The sequence below is a fragment of the Lissotriton vulgaris genome, chromosome 5 (assembly GCF_964263255.1).
Source record: "Lissotriton vulgaris chromosome 5, aLisVul1.2, whole genome shotgun sequence".
Classification (NCBI taxonomy): domain Eukaryota; kingdom Metazoa; phylum Chordata; class Amphibia; order Caudata; family Salamandridae; genus Lissotriton; species Lissotriton vulgaris.
Window position 1 is genome coordinate 1,778,911,283 of NC_141693.1, and position 13,390 is coordinate 1,778,924,672.

General features: G+C 45.1%; 1 protein-coding gene across 1 annotated transcript in view; it reads right to left on the reverse strand.

Annotated features, from left to right (window-relative positions):
- CNTNAP1 (contactin associated protein 1) overlaps nt 1-6,459 on the reverse strand; it is a 347,724-nt gene extending 341,265 nt beyond the window's left edge. Inside the window, exon 1 of the mRNA XM_086924095.1 lies at nt 6,190-6,459. Coding sequence (XP_086780221.1) covers nt 6,190-6,274 — 85 coding nt within the window. The 5' untranslated portion in view covers nt 6,275-6,459. The remainder of the gene's footprint in view (nt 1-6,189) is intronic.
- Nucleotides 6,460-13,390: the final 6,931 nt, after the last annotated feature.

Sequence of the window (13,390 nt, forward strand, 5' to 3'; positions counted from 1 at the left end):
CAAAGTAGTTTGCCATTTCCTCAGCAAAGTCTTTGAGCATAGGACTAGCACAGTGCTGTCCATGCCAATCTGTAAATGGCGCAGTATTACAGCATTGAATTGGTAAAATACCAACCAAGCCAACCTGAAATTATAATAGCAACCCCTTACAAGTGTTTTGCTCTCATAAATATATATATATATATGTATGTATATATATATATATATATATATATATATATATATATATATATATATATATATATATATATATATATATATATATATATATATATATATATATATATATATATATATATATATATATATATATTCCAGTACTCTACCTTTGCAGAATCCAGTCAGCAAACCACGGACTCAGATAGACAACGCGGACCCAATTTCTTCGTGCATTTCTTATTTATTTAAAGTTTTTTCGCCCCGCATCAGTATGCCGCCATGACGCGTTTCGGTCCGACCTGGACCTTGATCACATGACGCGTTACTCACGGACCAGCGCCAAATTTAAAGTGCAAGGTAACACAAAATTGTAAACAGCTGTGACATTACAAAAATAGAACTGAAAAACAGACTATGTAACGCACAATGTATATATAACAGACTGCAAAGGGAATATATGAAAACCTCAGTGGACTGTACAAGTAAAATCATACTTATTTACAAATTATTTCATATATGTACATCTTCATATTGGTAAAAAAATATATATCTATACAATTCAGTATAAAAATATATATATATCCCACAATAGTTAAAGACATTTAAAAATGCATGGCTCCTCAATTCATTTATGGAACCTATACCACATAGACATAATATGTAGTAGAACCACTGATCACACTCTCTGCGTGCGTCTTCCCTCAGTCTGTAATATTCTGTTTACATTAATATTGCCCAAGTGGGCAAGCACTTCAACAAAGTTGGACATCCTGATCCTAGAATTCAATGATCGATTTTATCAGCTACCTGAAATGTATAGGCGTTGAATTACGTGATAAATTAACAGTGAACCAGTGAAAACTTAAATATAAATCCTATCCAGAACATTATATTTGGTTATAACATATATCCACCAATGTGTTACGTGAGTTTAAAAAAGACAATGCTTAGGTACATAGTTAAGCGTAGATGTTAATATAGAGAGACATTTGAGAGGCATTGCGTAATGAGTAAATGGAGAATACGAGCAATGCCATAGCAGTATACTGTTCCAAATATAGATGCCCATTCATAAAGGTAAAGCAATGCTAGCCCATTAAACATATTCTCATCACAGGGACGTTAAGGCGAGATCTATAAACAGGTGTATAAATCCTCTGTGGTATTAAGACCATTCGGTACTTTGGAATTTAATTCCAAAATATATCTGGTCTCCAACACCCTCAAGGCACTGTCCCTGTTGCCCCCCTTGCGAGATGATGGTATACAGTCAATGGCAAAGTACTGAAGCAAATTGTTGTCACTACCATGTTTGGCTTCAAAATGCCGTGCTACCGGGTATGTGTGGTCTTTGTTATTGATGGCCCGGAGGTGTTGGAGAATCCTCATATGCACGGGTAGCTTAGTACTGCCAACGTAGCGCATAGCGCAAGGACATTCCAACACGTAAACCACGTATTCGGTTTTGCAAGTAATACGTCGTTTGATTTTCACAGGTTGGGACAAAAAAGGAGTATTATATTCCTTTACATTTTTGGCATGCTTGCAAGCTTTACAATGAAAACATTTGAAAAAGCCCTTTTGTTTGGAAAGCCAGTTGGTGGGGGGCCTAATTTCAGGATTACATTTATCAAGGCAATTACCCATGGATCTGGCTTTACGAAAAGTTATTTGAGGGGTAGGGTTATCTCTAAGCAAGTCATTGCCTATAACGGGATCCTTCAATAATAGATCCCAATGCCTTCTGAGAATTTTTCTAATGGCCGCCTGTTGTTTGTTATATATATATATATATATATATATATATATATATATATATATATATATATATATATATATATATATATATATATATATAACTATATACATATCGTATAACTATGAAACCATTAAAAATATTGGTTTATCTTACTAAACCTAATATTTGTAAAAGACTAAAACACAAATTAAATAATTTAAAATAACTAAAAGCAATACAAAATAGTAATAAATCTCCAATCCAAAAATGTTACAATAAAATACAAATATATTATTGTAATTACAGTCATACAAACATTGCGAAGAATACATACATTTAGGGTGAAGGAGACAAGGGGGAATTAGATTTACGATTCTAACTCCGGTCTAAAAAACATTGGGGAAAATGCACATGTTGGGGATGGTCAAATTCAATATTTTAACTTTAGTCCAACTAATGGGTACATTTAAACAATTGGGAAGGAGGAAGGGGGCAAATGTACTATTCTAACTCCAGTCCAATAAACATTGTGGGACAGGGCATACTAACGTGGAAGGTCAGATTTACTATTCTTACTCCAGGGTAAAAAACATTTAGTGGCAGATTTACTATTTAAATTCCAATCCCACAAACATAGGGGAAAGCACATTTATTCATGATTGGTGAAATTAGAGAAGTCTTTTTCTGGTTTGTTTCTTGTGTGATTTCTTTAATTATTCAGTTTTTGCAGGATGTTTATTATTTTTGGGTGGGATTAGCAGTTTGTACTTCTAAACCTATAGTAAGTTTTGTGTTGAGTGACCTGCCACTGCTTTGTGCTGCTACTTACTCCATTCAAACATAGATAGATAGATAGATAGATAGATAGATAGATAGATAGATAGATAGATAGATAGATAGATAGATAGATAGATAGATAGATAGATAGATAGATAGATAGATAGATAGATAGATAGATAGATAGATAGATAGATTACTTGTTGGAAATGCCATGACAAATCATCAAACTTCAAAGGTATTAATAACCACAATCGCTATCACTGATCTGTAAAGGCCGTTGTACTATTGCTGTTTTGGAAATAGAAGGCCCCACTTGGTCCAAAACCTGCTCTCCTTGAAGATGAAGAGGCAAATTGGCCTGCAGGCACCTCAAACTCTACCCCCCACAAGAGCCCCCCCACCATAAAAGAGCATGGGTCTTCAAACTCGGGGCGGAGGCCCAGGTGATCCCAAAGTCAGGCTTGTTATTTCCAGCGCTATGGAGACATGAAGTCAACGTTATATAAAATCAGGATGTTATTATTAAAGGGAATAGGCCTCATTTTCCAATTCAGTTCACTGTTTTCATCACCCCCGCCTCCTGCTGTTCAGTGTTTATGAAGCCTGTGGGTGTACACTACAATGAAAGGGGACGTCAGGGGCGGCTCTAGGCTCATGGTGGCCCTGGGCAGGGAGCGTAGAAGAGGGGGTCCAGGGTGGGCGGAGCACGGAGGCCAGTGAAGAGGGGTGGGTTAAGGTGTTTGGAAGTGGAATAGAGCCAGAGGCCACCAAATCCCTGCCAGGGGCCACCATACAAATATGTATCCATCCTCAGAGGATTATTATATTAAGGATATATATTGGCGTGGTGGCCCCTGGGATTTGGTGGCCCTGTGCAGGTGCACAGCTTGCACATGCCTAAGGCTGCCCCTGAGGGCGTTCTTCGCTGACCAAAAGAACATACAGTAAACTATGAAAACATGTTAGGGAGACTCTTGAAACAAACCTGGGGAGAAGTGGTGGCCGCAAGGGCCAGAGCTGCGAGTCTAGAACTGGGGAACGAAGGTTCCAGTCTTTGCGTCGACTCAACGTCCTGTGATTCTGGGCAAATCACTTACTTTCCCCATCCCTAGCAAAAATGTGTCTGTACTCCTTTACTGTAACTGGTGCTCATGTAAAGCGCTCGGATACCTCCGGATCGAGTTCAGCACTGTATAAAACTGGGAATAAAACGTGCCTGAAGCCATATGTTCCGAAACGTCCGTATTGTGTGACCTGCCAACGGTGCATAGAGAAGTACAAGTTATCCTGGGCACTGCCTCCTCGCCCCTGCAGACATGACATCAGCCTGCAGAGCCGCTGGGAGGCAGTCGCCTGGTTCCTCCAACCCGTGCAGCGTGACGTGCGAGACTGAGCTCGCGAGCTCCCCGTGAATGTATGAAGAGGCCACGGCGCTTTTGCTTTGCATTCTGGTAGTTGTAGTCTGGCGCATGTCGATAGGATTGCTCTGTGAATCAGGCAATGATTTATGACATCTATGTATCTCCCCCATGGACGTGTTTGGACCCCATAGAGCTTCACTCAGCATGTCATCTTTCTGAGCTTGATGACAAGTCCCACCTGGTAGAGTAATCTCACATGACACTGCTACGAACTATCAAAAGTGTGGTAGCAAGAACTAATTTATTAATATATAATTATTATTTATGATAACTACCACTAATAGGAACAGTAAAACTGGAAACTTTCTTTCATTGTAAACAGGATAAACGTACGTAATTTGGATAGTATATTTTCTTTATTATAGCATTACAGTGCTTGAAACATTCTTTACTATTACTAATCCTCGATTAGTTACAGCGCGAGAAAGCCCCGTGTCTGTGGAAGCCAATAATAGTAATAACTGCAAATATATAACACTGTACTATGTATCCAGTTTCTAGGCACTAATAACAGTTGTCATTCGTTGCTTACAGTCCATTCAGCCCAACTCAGAGATTCGTACTCCCGAAATCGATCAAAGGAGGACGAAAGAAGTGGTTAACGGTAACATCTGGTATTTTACAGCATTATGCAGTCCAGTAAGACTCTGAAAGTAGGCGCTATCTAAAAAATAGTTTATAATTTGCGGTGCATCTTGCATGCAGGTGAATAACGGGTTGAACTGGTTTAGACAGTTTAAAAAAAAGCTGGAGACGTTTCTAATATGTTGTTTTGTTTACACTTTTATATAGCGCGACCTCGACCCAGAGATACTACAGCGCTTTACACGAGCGCCAGTTACTTTGCACGAGGTCCCTACATTTTTCGGGGGGGGGGGGGGGGGGCGTTCGAGTCATTTATCCAGAATAAGAGGGCGTTGACCTGAGCCGACACAAGGACTCGAACCTGACTCCCCACTTCCAAAGTCGGTCGCTCCGCAGTAACGCCACACCCGACTCCTGCATTCCAGCTCCAGAAATGATGGCCTGGCAGTGTTATTAATATAAATTGGGTCTAATTTCTGGCCAGTTGCTGAGATTGCCCTGGTGAGACAAACTGTTGTTGTACTGCTGGGCAGAGATGAGCTGGCGCTGTCGCACACCCTCTCTCGACTCTCGGCGAGGCTGCGAACTGCAGCAGGGCGCCTCCCTGCAGGACAGGTATACTGCAGTGGGGAGGCTGGGCTGGCACGCGTCCAAGCCGGTCCCACTTCTGCACTTGTGAACAACAAACATCAGGCCCAAAGGGGGTGTCATCCTCTGGCATACGTTAGAAGGGGCATTTCCACAAACGTGGCTATTAGTCCCAAAGATGTGGCCACCACAAACACAGAGGAATATCTGCAGGCACCAGAAACAAGGGAGGGCATTACAAATACAGGCTGTACCTACTAAAGAGGCTCACTTACATTCATCTTTCAAATGTGTTTTACATAGCGCCTCAAACAGCCCAATGTTCTTGGCGCTATAATGGTCGTGAATAATCACCACTAAGCGATCAAAAGATGGGGCAAGCCTGGCTCGTGTTCCACCTAGAAGTTTAGCAGTGTATTTAAAAGTCTGTTCTAGTGTCAAGCTCGCCTCGATGCATTAAAGTGAGGAGACGTTTCGCCGCTTATAGCGCCTATGCTCCTGATGCACGAAGTCCTTGAATTGCTGCATCTCACCAACGCTTGCTGCTGTAAATCTCACTAGCCGCATCCTAGACCAGATCATTTCAGGTCGCACCCCATCTGTCACGCCCCTCTCTTCTTCTCTTCTATTTGACACTTTCAGCGCTATGAAGTGGCCACCCAGAGAGTGGACGCTGCACGAAACAACACACCTAAAATAAAATACAGCCTGCGGGCTCCATGGCTCGGTTAATGTCATTAAACGCGGGATATGTCCCGCCAGAGCAGCGCATCCAGGACGCGAGCCCCGGAAAGCGCCCGGCCGCCCTCCGCCAGAACACTGCAATGCAGATCCCAACTTCCACGCGTGCCTCCCGCGGCCGGGCGGCTCTCCCCCGCGCCGCAGCCGCAAAACCAGACCCAAGACCCACCAACCTACCTGCCAGGCAAAGGTGCGGCGAGTACAGGGCTCCACCCAGAGCCACCAGCAGGCAGGGGAGCACTTTTCCCCAAGGTTTCGCCATCCTTTAGATTGCTGGTCCTGATGCTGCGCTCAAGGACGCGGATAGATTTCGGGAGGGCGGGGGCGCGGGAGGGGGCGATCACCAGTGCTCTGACCTATATAATACCGGCTCCGGGCATCTATGCAGCAGGGCAGCGGGGCACAGTGTGGGTGATAAACTCCTTCTGCACGGCTCTCCCAGCATCACGTTACAGCTCTGGCATAGAGAGCCCGGTTGGAAAGCCCTGGGAGGAGTGGAGATGGGAGGGAGGAGAGATCACATGCCCCCACTCTCCCTTAGCCAAAGTCGGAGGCAGCCCTTAGTAGCAATGCCAGGAGCCGACTGGAGGTTTTTGCAAAGAGCAGCCACATGGTAGTCCTTAAAAAATATTTGAAATTATATTTAAAGGTTTGGAAAGTTACATCATTTCCTAGGTGCATGTAATTATTGCCAAAACTACAAACAACGTGCAAAGACCACGTAGTTGTGATGGGGGCTACCATGTGAAAATCAGCATTTCTGCAAACGTTTTGCAAACGAGCTGAATTCGTGCTGAGTCACTAGCACAGAAAACCCAAGCAAGTACTATTCACTTAAGTGACAAATGTTCTCATGGACCAGGGCGAGGCAATGTCAGACTCACGCTCTAGGAAAAGCTGCCCAAATCATGCTCTGTAGTGGAACATAGTTAAGTATTATTGGAGCAAGACTAGTTTATATAAAAAAGCAAAGCAAGGCATGCCCCCACTCCCACACAAAATGCATCAATCAACCAGGGACGGCCTTAGGCATGTGCAAGCTGTGCACCTGCACAGGGCCACCAAACCCCAGGGGCCACCATTCCAATATATATCCTTAATATAATAATAATCTGAGGATGGATACATATTTGCGTGGTGGCCCCTGGCAGAGATTTGGCGGCCTCCAGCTCTGTTCCACTTCCAAACACCCTGACCCCCCCACCTCCTTCACTGTCCTCCGCGCTCCGCCCCGCCTGGACCCCCTCTTCCGGGGCCCCCTACCTACGCTCCCTGCCCAGGGCCGCCATGAGCCTAGAGCTGCCCCTGAATCAACACTCAAGTAGGGCTAGAAGCGGGAAACTTCACAAGATCTATGAGACACTTGGCACAGCCCCAATTTTACTCAACTCACTGCAATTCCTACACATGTTTACTGCCTCGGGTACAAATCTATGACAGCTGTCCGCATCTCCACAATACTCATTATCCCTTCTGTGTAAGTGTGCATTGGTGACTGCTAGGTGGTGTCACCAGAAAATCCATCAGGTTCTGGCGAGCTATTGTTACTGCTGCGCTGTCTAGCATCATCAGAGCCCATTCCCGGTTCAGAAGTTGAGTCATCAGAATTCTGGGCTTCTCTAGCTTTAAGACCTTAAGACTTTATTTGTCATCCAGGTTTGTAACAAACTAGCGTATAATCAGCAGAAGTATGCATTCAGCCTGTATTTCAATAATCCCCGGGAAGCAGATCTGGCCATAAAATGCAGACATGGAACTGCGCCCCAGCTGAGCCAGCCATAAAATGTCTGCCTGCAGCTTCACCTCATCCTTGAGAGCTCGCTTCCCCACTCCCACCTCTTGAAGCTCTGCGAGGCCCAGCGGCAGCATACATCAAAGCACGCCACCTTAAATCATTAGAATGGCATACACGCACCCTTTACCCCTTTACCCCTTTTTGCCTGCAAACGCGTGAAAAATTAAAGCACACACGCCCAAAGGAGGGTTCGAACCCTCGACTCCGTGCTTGCTAAGTCGCACGCTTTACTCCTGTGCTCACCTGGGGTGCCTGGATACTTCCCTGCCGAATGCCCTCCATGTGGCCTACAAGGTGACCACATACACATGCTGCGAGGCCCCGCGAATGAAACCAATCATCGTGCCCCACGGCCGCTGTCCATCCATCGCGGCCGCACACAATTACATCGGGCCTCCGCATAAATTAAACTTATTGCATAGGGCCATCCTTTCTCGCCCGCACCACTTCCTCGCATCCCAGCATGATTTTTTTATTAATGTAAGCTCTAACATTAGAAGGTTGCCGTTATATCTGCCGTTGTTTCCTTGAGCATTGAGCATAATAGAGAGAAATACTGAGCTGCTACGCTGTGAGGCCCCTCACCTGGGAAAAATCACCGCCAGCCCGCTCCAAATCGCTTCCAGCTGAGACCCTCCGGCAATCCCCGAGGCAAGAGGACAAAGAGGGATCCTCCCTCGAGACCAGCACTTTTATTCGCCTCAGGGTGGGATCGCCAGCGCCCTTTCTACTTTCTCACATTACTAGGCGACCCTCCTCTCACTTCATTCCACATTCCCAAGAAATGAAACTTATCTCCTCTTGCCCGAAAATCCACTAAAGGCACCCCGCCCCTAGGCACGGAGGGGAGGGTGCCTCTCAGAAGTTGAGTCATCAGAATTCTGGTATTGTCTAACTTTAAGACCTGCTACTTTCCTCTTTTTAAATTGAGGTTTTAATTTTGGCTTGTTTAGCAGTGTAGTCTGAAGCGTGTTGCGTGTCTCTGGACATCGTAAGCTCTTCTTGTCTCTGTTCTGACCGTCCTTCTCTCTCAGAGTTTTTTGGTGAACCCTGAAAGGAACGAGAGGAACATGTATCAGTAGCCTAATACCCGTCAGGTGTTTTTAATGCAATCTCTATTCCTAAGGTTGCATCTCCTTTCGTCAGGCTCCTGTTGAGGAGATCCACTCCTGGATTGAGATCTATTTACTCTATTCTTTTGTTTTGCATTATTATGATGCCATTTCTTCTTGGAAGATTCAGGTGCTTACTCGATGTTCTCTTTTTCAGGACCACCAGTGAGTTGAGGTTTTGTTGCTCTAGCTCCCAAACTATCTCTACCTAATTCAGCACATGTGTCTGTGATAATATTAGGTAATTCATGTTCCTGTTGTAAAGGAGTGAAATCCCTCAGGCATTGGCGTATTGCCACTGCTGCTGCCTCCCCTTTTATATTTGCTAATATTATAGCTGATACCTGGGCACAATTACCTAATAATTTCATCCCTAACTTCAGAGCAGGTTCTGCGCCATACTCAGTTTGTATCTGTCTTAATACGTCTGGTATCACTGCTAATGACGGGATACCATGAGTTTGGCTATATATGGCAGTGAAAACTGTACTCCAAGTGGTACAATCCTCTTTCTGGTGAGCTATCCCCATTGGCAAGCAGATAGTTAACATTATGTGTTTTTCTTGGGGGCTTGTGTGTGGAAGTACTGTGTTATTTTCTGAGCTATCCAAAATGGCATTTGCTCACGTTTATTGGACGTTTTACCCATAACTGTGTATATCGTTAGTGGTGTAATTTTAGTTGTAGAACCCTGGATTTGACTTGTTTGTGTAGCTCTTGTTGGCTGAAGTGTGAGTATTCTCACCACAAACTGTGTCAGGTTTCTGTAAAGTTTTATTATTTCTTTATGAAGTAGATGTAGGTCTGCTACTGGCATTGTGTCAATGTCTGGATGCGGTGTGTAAGCCACAAGGACTGGCCAAGTGGTTCCATCTCTTCCGAGTGGACCTTGTCTTATTTTGTCTTTTGTATGGGGAGGGCACCTTTAAACCAGTTTATGTTCTCCTGATAGGTGAGTGGAATTTCAATTTCCTCATACTGACAGTATTCATTTGGTGTTTCATCTTCAGTGAAAGAATGAAATGTATTTGATTGCGCAACTGCTTGTGGGAATTTAATCCATGAATAGAATACCTCTGTTCTATCTGACTTGTGAGCCTCAATTACGAAGGTGACTGTCCCACCCCTAGCTGTGACTTGGTAGTCTGTTAGCTTTTGAGTAAGGGCATTTCTAACATTTTCTGAAATGTTTATTTCCCCTTTTATTTCTTCTTCCCTGACTGCAGCAGACCGTACTCGCCCAATGGCGTTTTCGTCAGCCATTTGTTTGACAAAAGTTTCAAGGAAGAGTTTCAAGGAAACTAGGATAAGGTTTTTAATCACAAATAGGAACTGTTTGTCCTTCAAGCTTGATAAACCTACAGCCAATAAATAGGAATTTTGCCTACTCAGCTGTGGCGGATTGTTCCCTTCCCACTCTAGACGTCTTTGGGAAAATGTGAGTTGAGGTCTCTGAGAATAGCACAACGGAACTTATCAGATTTAACTGTTAAGTAAGTACCAAACCAACAGTGGCGCCATGTCGTGTAGTTCCTATAAACCTATATAGGATCTGGGCATTTAGACAACATACACTGTAGGATTGGTGTCAGGACTGATTCTAGACACCCTACCGAGTATGTTAGCCTTACCAGCTGGCTCACAGTGCCACTAGAAACCCTATCACCAAGGAGAGAATAGTTCTTGGCAACTATCGTACATGACAACCCTGTCCCATCAGGGATCGTGGAAACAGTGCAATACTTTTTGCTTAGTCACTCGTGCTCACTTTGTCTCAGAGAGATACACAGAATAAACAGTGGTGACGTTTTTCAATAAGCATTTATTGAACCAGCATCATTCTAGTGTAAAATAGGTGTGCTGAAACAACCATTAGACAGTAACAATTATAAATGATTATAAGCACTAACAGAGTAAAAGGTTGGTAGATGCATATAAAATACATGACAGTAATATGCGTACACCTACCATGCGACCCTAACTAGATGTACTTAAGTGTACCTAGCATGTATGTAGTTGTAAAAGCCAAGAATCCCTCTAGGATCAAGTCAAACCCACTACCTGAAGTGAGAGACTGTGGGACCTCGTCTTGGTCTTGAGATGGACACCCCACAAGGGATGTCTGGCCACTGCGAGCTGGCGTGTTTGCATGCAGGAACCTCAGTGCCTCGAGTCAGTGTGTCAGCATGGAAGTCCTTTTTCCTATGACTACCTCAGCAAGATATGGTGTATATATACCCAAAGCGGTAACCCCTGGGGATATACCTTGCTGTGTCATGTCGGATTAGAAAACCGAGAAGGAATGACCCGTACACATAGTTATAATGAAGGAGATGGCAGGCCTGCTCTCCTGCTGTGATTCCATGAATCTTCATACATAATGAATGAGGCGTAAGCTTTTCGGAGAAAATCCCATGTCATCTTTGGACAGTACCGTAACTAGGTAAAAGGTCAGTACTAAGAACCGTTATGTAGTGTAATTGTAGGGAGAATATTAGGTGACTACCTGAGCCTATATTGAGGTACCTATATGGAACATAACAGAAGAGCTGGGGACACAAGGACCACCCAAAGTAAGTACCCAGGAACCCCACAGAGGCCGTGTGCAGAGTGGAAATACGACCACATGCTCAATACAAGTTAATGGGGAAGTCGCAAGAAGAAGGACCCTCCCCAGAAGACCCTGAAGAAACCCCATGGAAGATGGAAGGTTGGAGAGTAACCCAGCCCCCCGTGGATACCCCAGGAACCAGGATACCTCTACCAGGGAAACCGGATGCATAGGTGGGAAGTGACATCAGAAACCACCAAAGACCACAGTGGAGGACTTCAGTAAAGATGCCGCTGGCGAAGAAGGTGAAAGAGTCCGGTGGAACACAAGGGTGTATTCAGGTACTTGCAAGCAGAGGGGACAGATATTATGCCACTCAGGAGTGACCAGAAGGTACGGAAGACGAATGCCCACCAATGTTGAAAGATGCAGGAGAGTTGACAGTGACCTTGGCGCTGTAGCTTTGTGGACCAGATGACGCTATGGAACAACAGGAGCCGCACATGAGCAGTCCCACATCAGATGTCAAGAGCCAGGGGATCACTGTCCAGCGGGAGCACCAACAAGCCTTGGCAGACGAAGTAAACATGGCAGACAAAAAAAGAAGCAATGTCGGGACCAGCAAGGTCCAAGGGACTCACCAAGTGCAGGTAACCTGGAGTAGACACAAGCAAACAGGGAAGCTCACAGGAGCCTAAGAAGATCCTCAAGAGGACCCCTGGGCCAAGCAGTTCACCATTGATGCAGGCCCATGGCGCAATGGACGAGGTGAGGAAAAAGACCCTGGTAGCAAGAGATGCTGTAGGCTGGAGCTTCCTGGAGCACAAAGATCTCTGGAGATGAGAGTTATCAAGCCTTTCAGAAAAGGGGGGTGGTGATGAACAGAGTGTCTGAATCAAGCAGACCACTCTTACCCAGTCCAAAGATCAGGGCTTGATCCATCACCGTTATTTAGCTCACTGCACCATCCCAGCTCAGAACCTGGCTATATGCAAATCAGTCTGTCCCTGGCCCAGTGCATCATGGGAACAGGGCAGACTAAACTACCAAGCCAATTCTTCACCAGAAAGGAGACAAGCTTCCGGGGACCGGTTTCTGGCATTTCAGCCGTCGTCGGCCCGGCTTGCTTGAATCCTGAGGGTGCAGTGAGCAAGGGACTCATGTCTGAGTATACCCTGCCACACCTATAGTGGCCAAAAACGATTCAGAAAAGGGGGTGGTGATGAACAGAGTGTCTGAATCAAGCAGACCACTCTTACCCAGTCCAAAGATCAGGGCTTGATCCGTCACCGTTATTTAGCTCACTGCACCATCCCAGCTCAGAACCTGGCTATATGCAAATCAGTCTGTCCCTGGCCCAGTGCATCATGGGAACAGGGCAGACTAAACTACCAAGCCAATTCTTCACCAGAAAGGAGACAAGCTTCCGTGGACCGGTTTCTGGCATTTCAGCCGTCGTCGGCCCGGCTTGCTTGAATCCTGATGGTGCAGTGAGCAAGGGACTCATGTCTGAGTATACCCTGCCACATCTATAGTGGCCAAAAACGATTCAGAAAAGGGGGTGGTGATGAACAGAGTGTCTGAATCAAGCAGACCACTCTTACCCAGTCCAAAGATCAGGGCTTGATCCATCACCGTTATTTAGCTCACTGCACCATCCCAGCTCAGAACCTGGCTATATGCAAATCAGTCTGTCCCTGGCCCAGTGCATCATGGGAACAGGGCAGACTAAACTACCAAGCCAATTCTTCACCAGAAAGGAGACAAGCTTCCGGGGACCGGTTTCTGGCATTTCAGCCGTCGTCGGCCCGGCTTGCTTGAATCCTGATGGTGCAGTGAGCAAGGGTCTCATGTCTGAGTATACCCTGCCACACCTATAGTGGCCAAAAACGATTCAGAAAAGGGGGTGGTGATGAACAG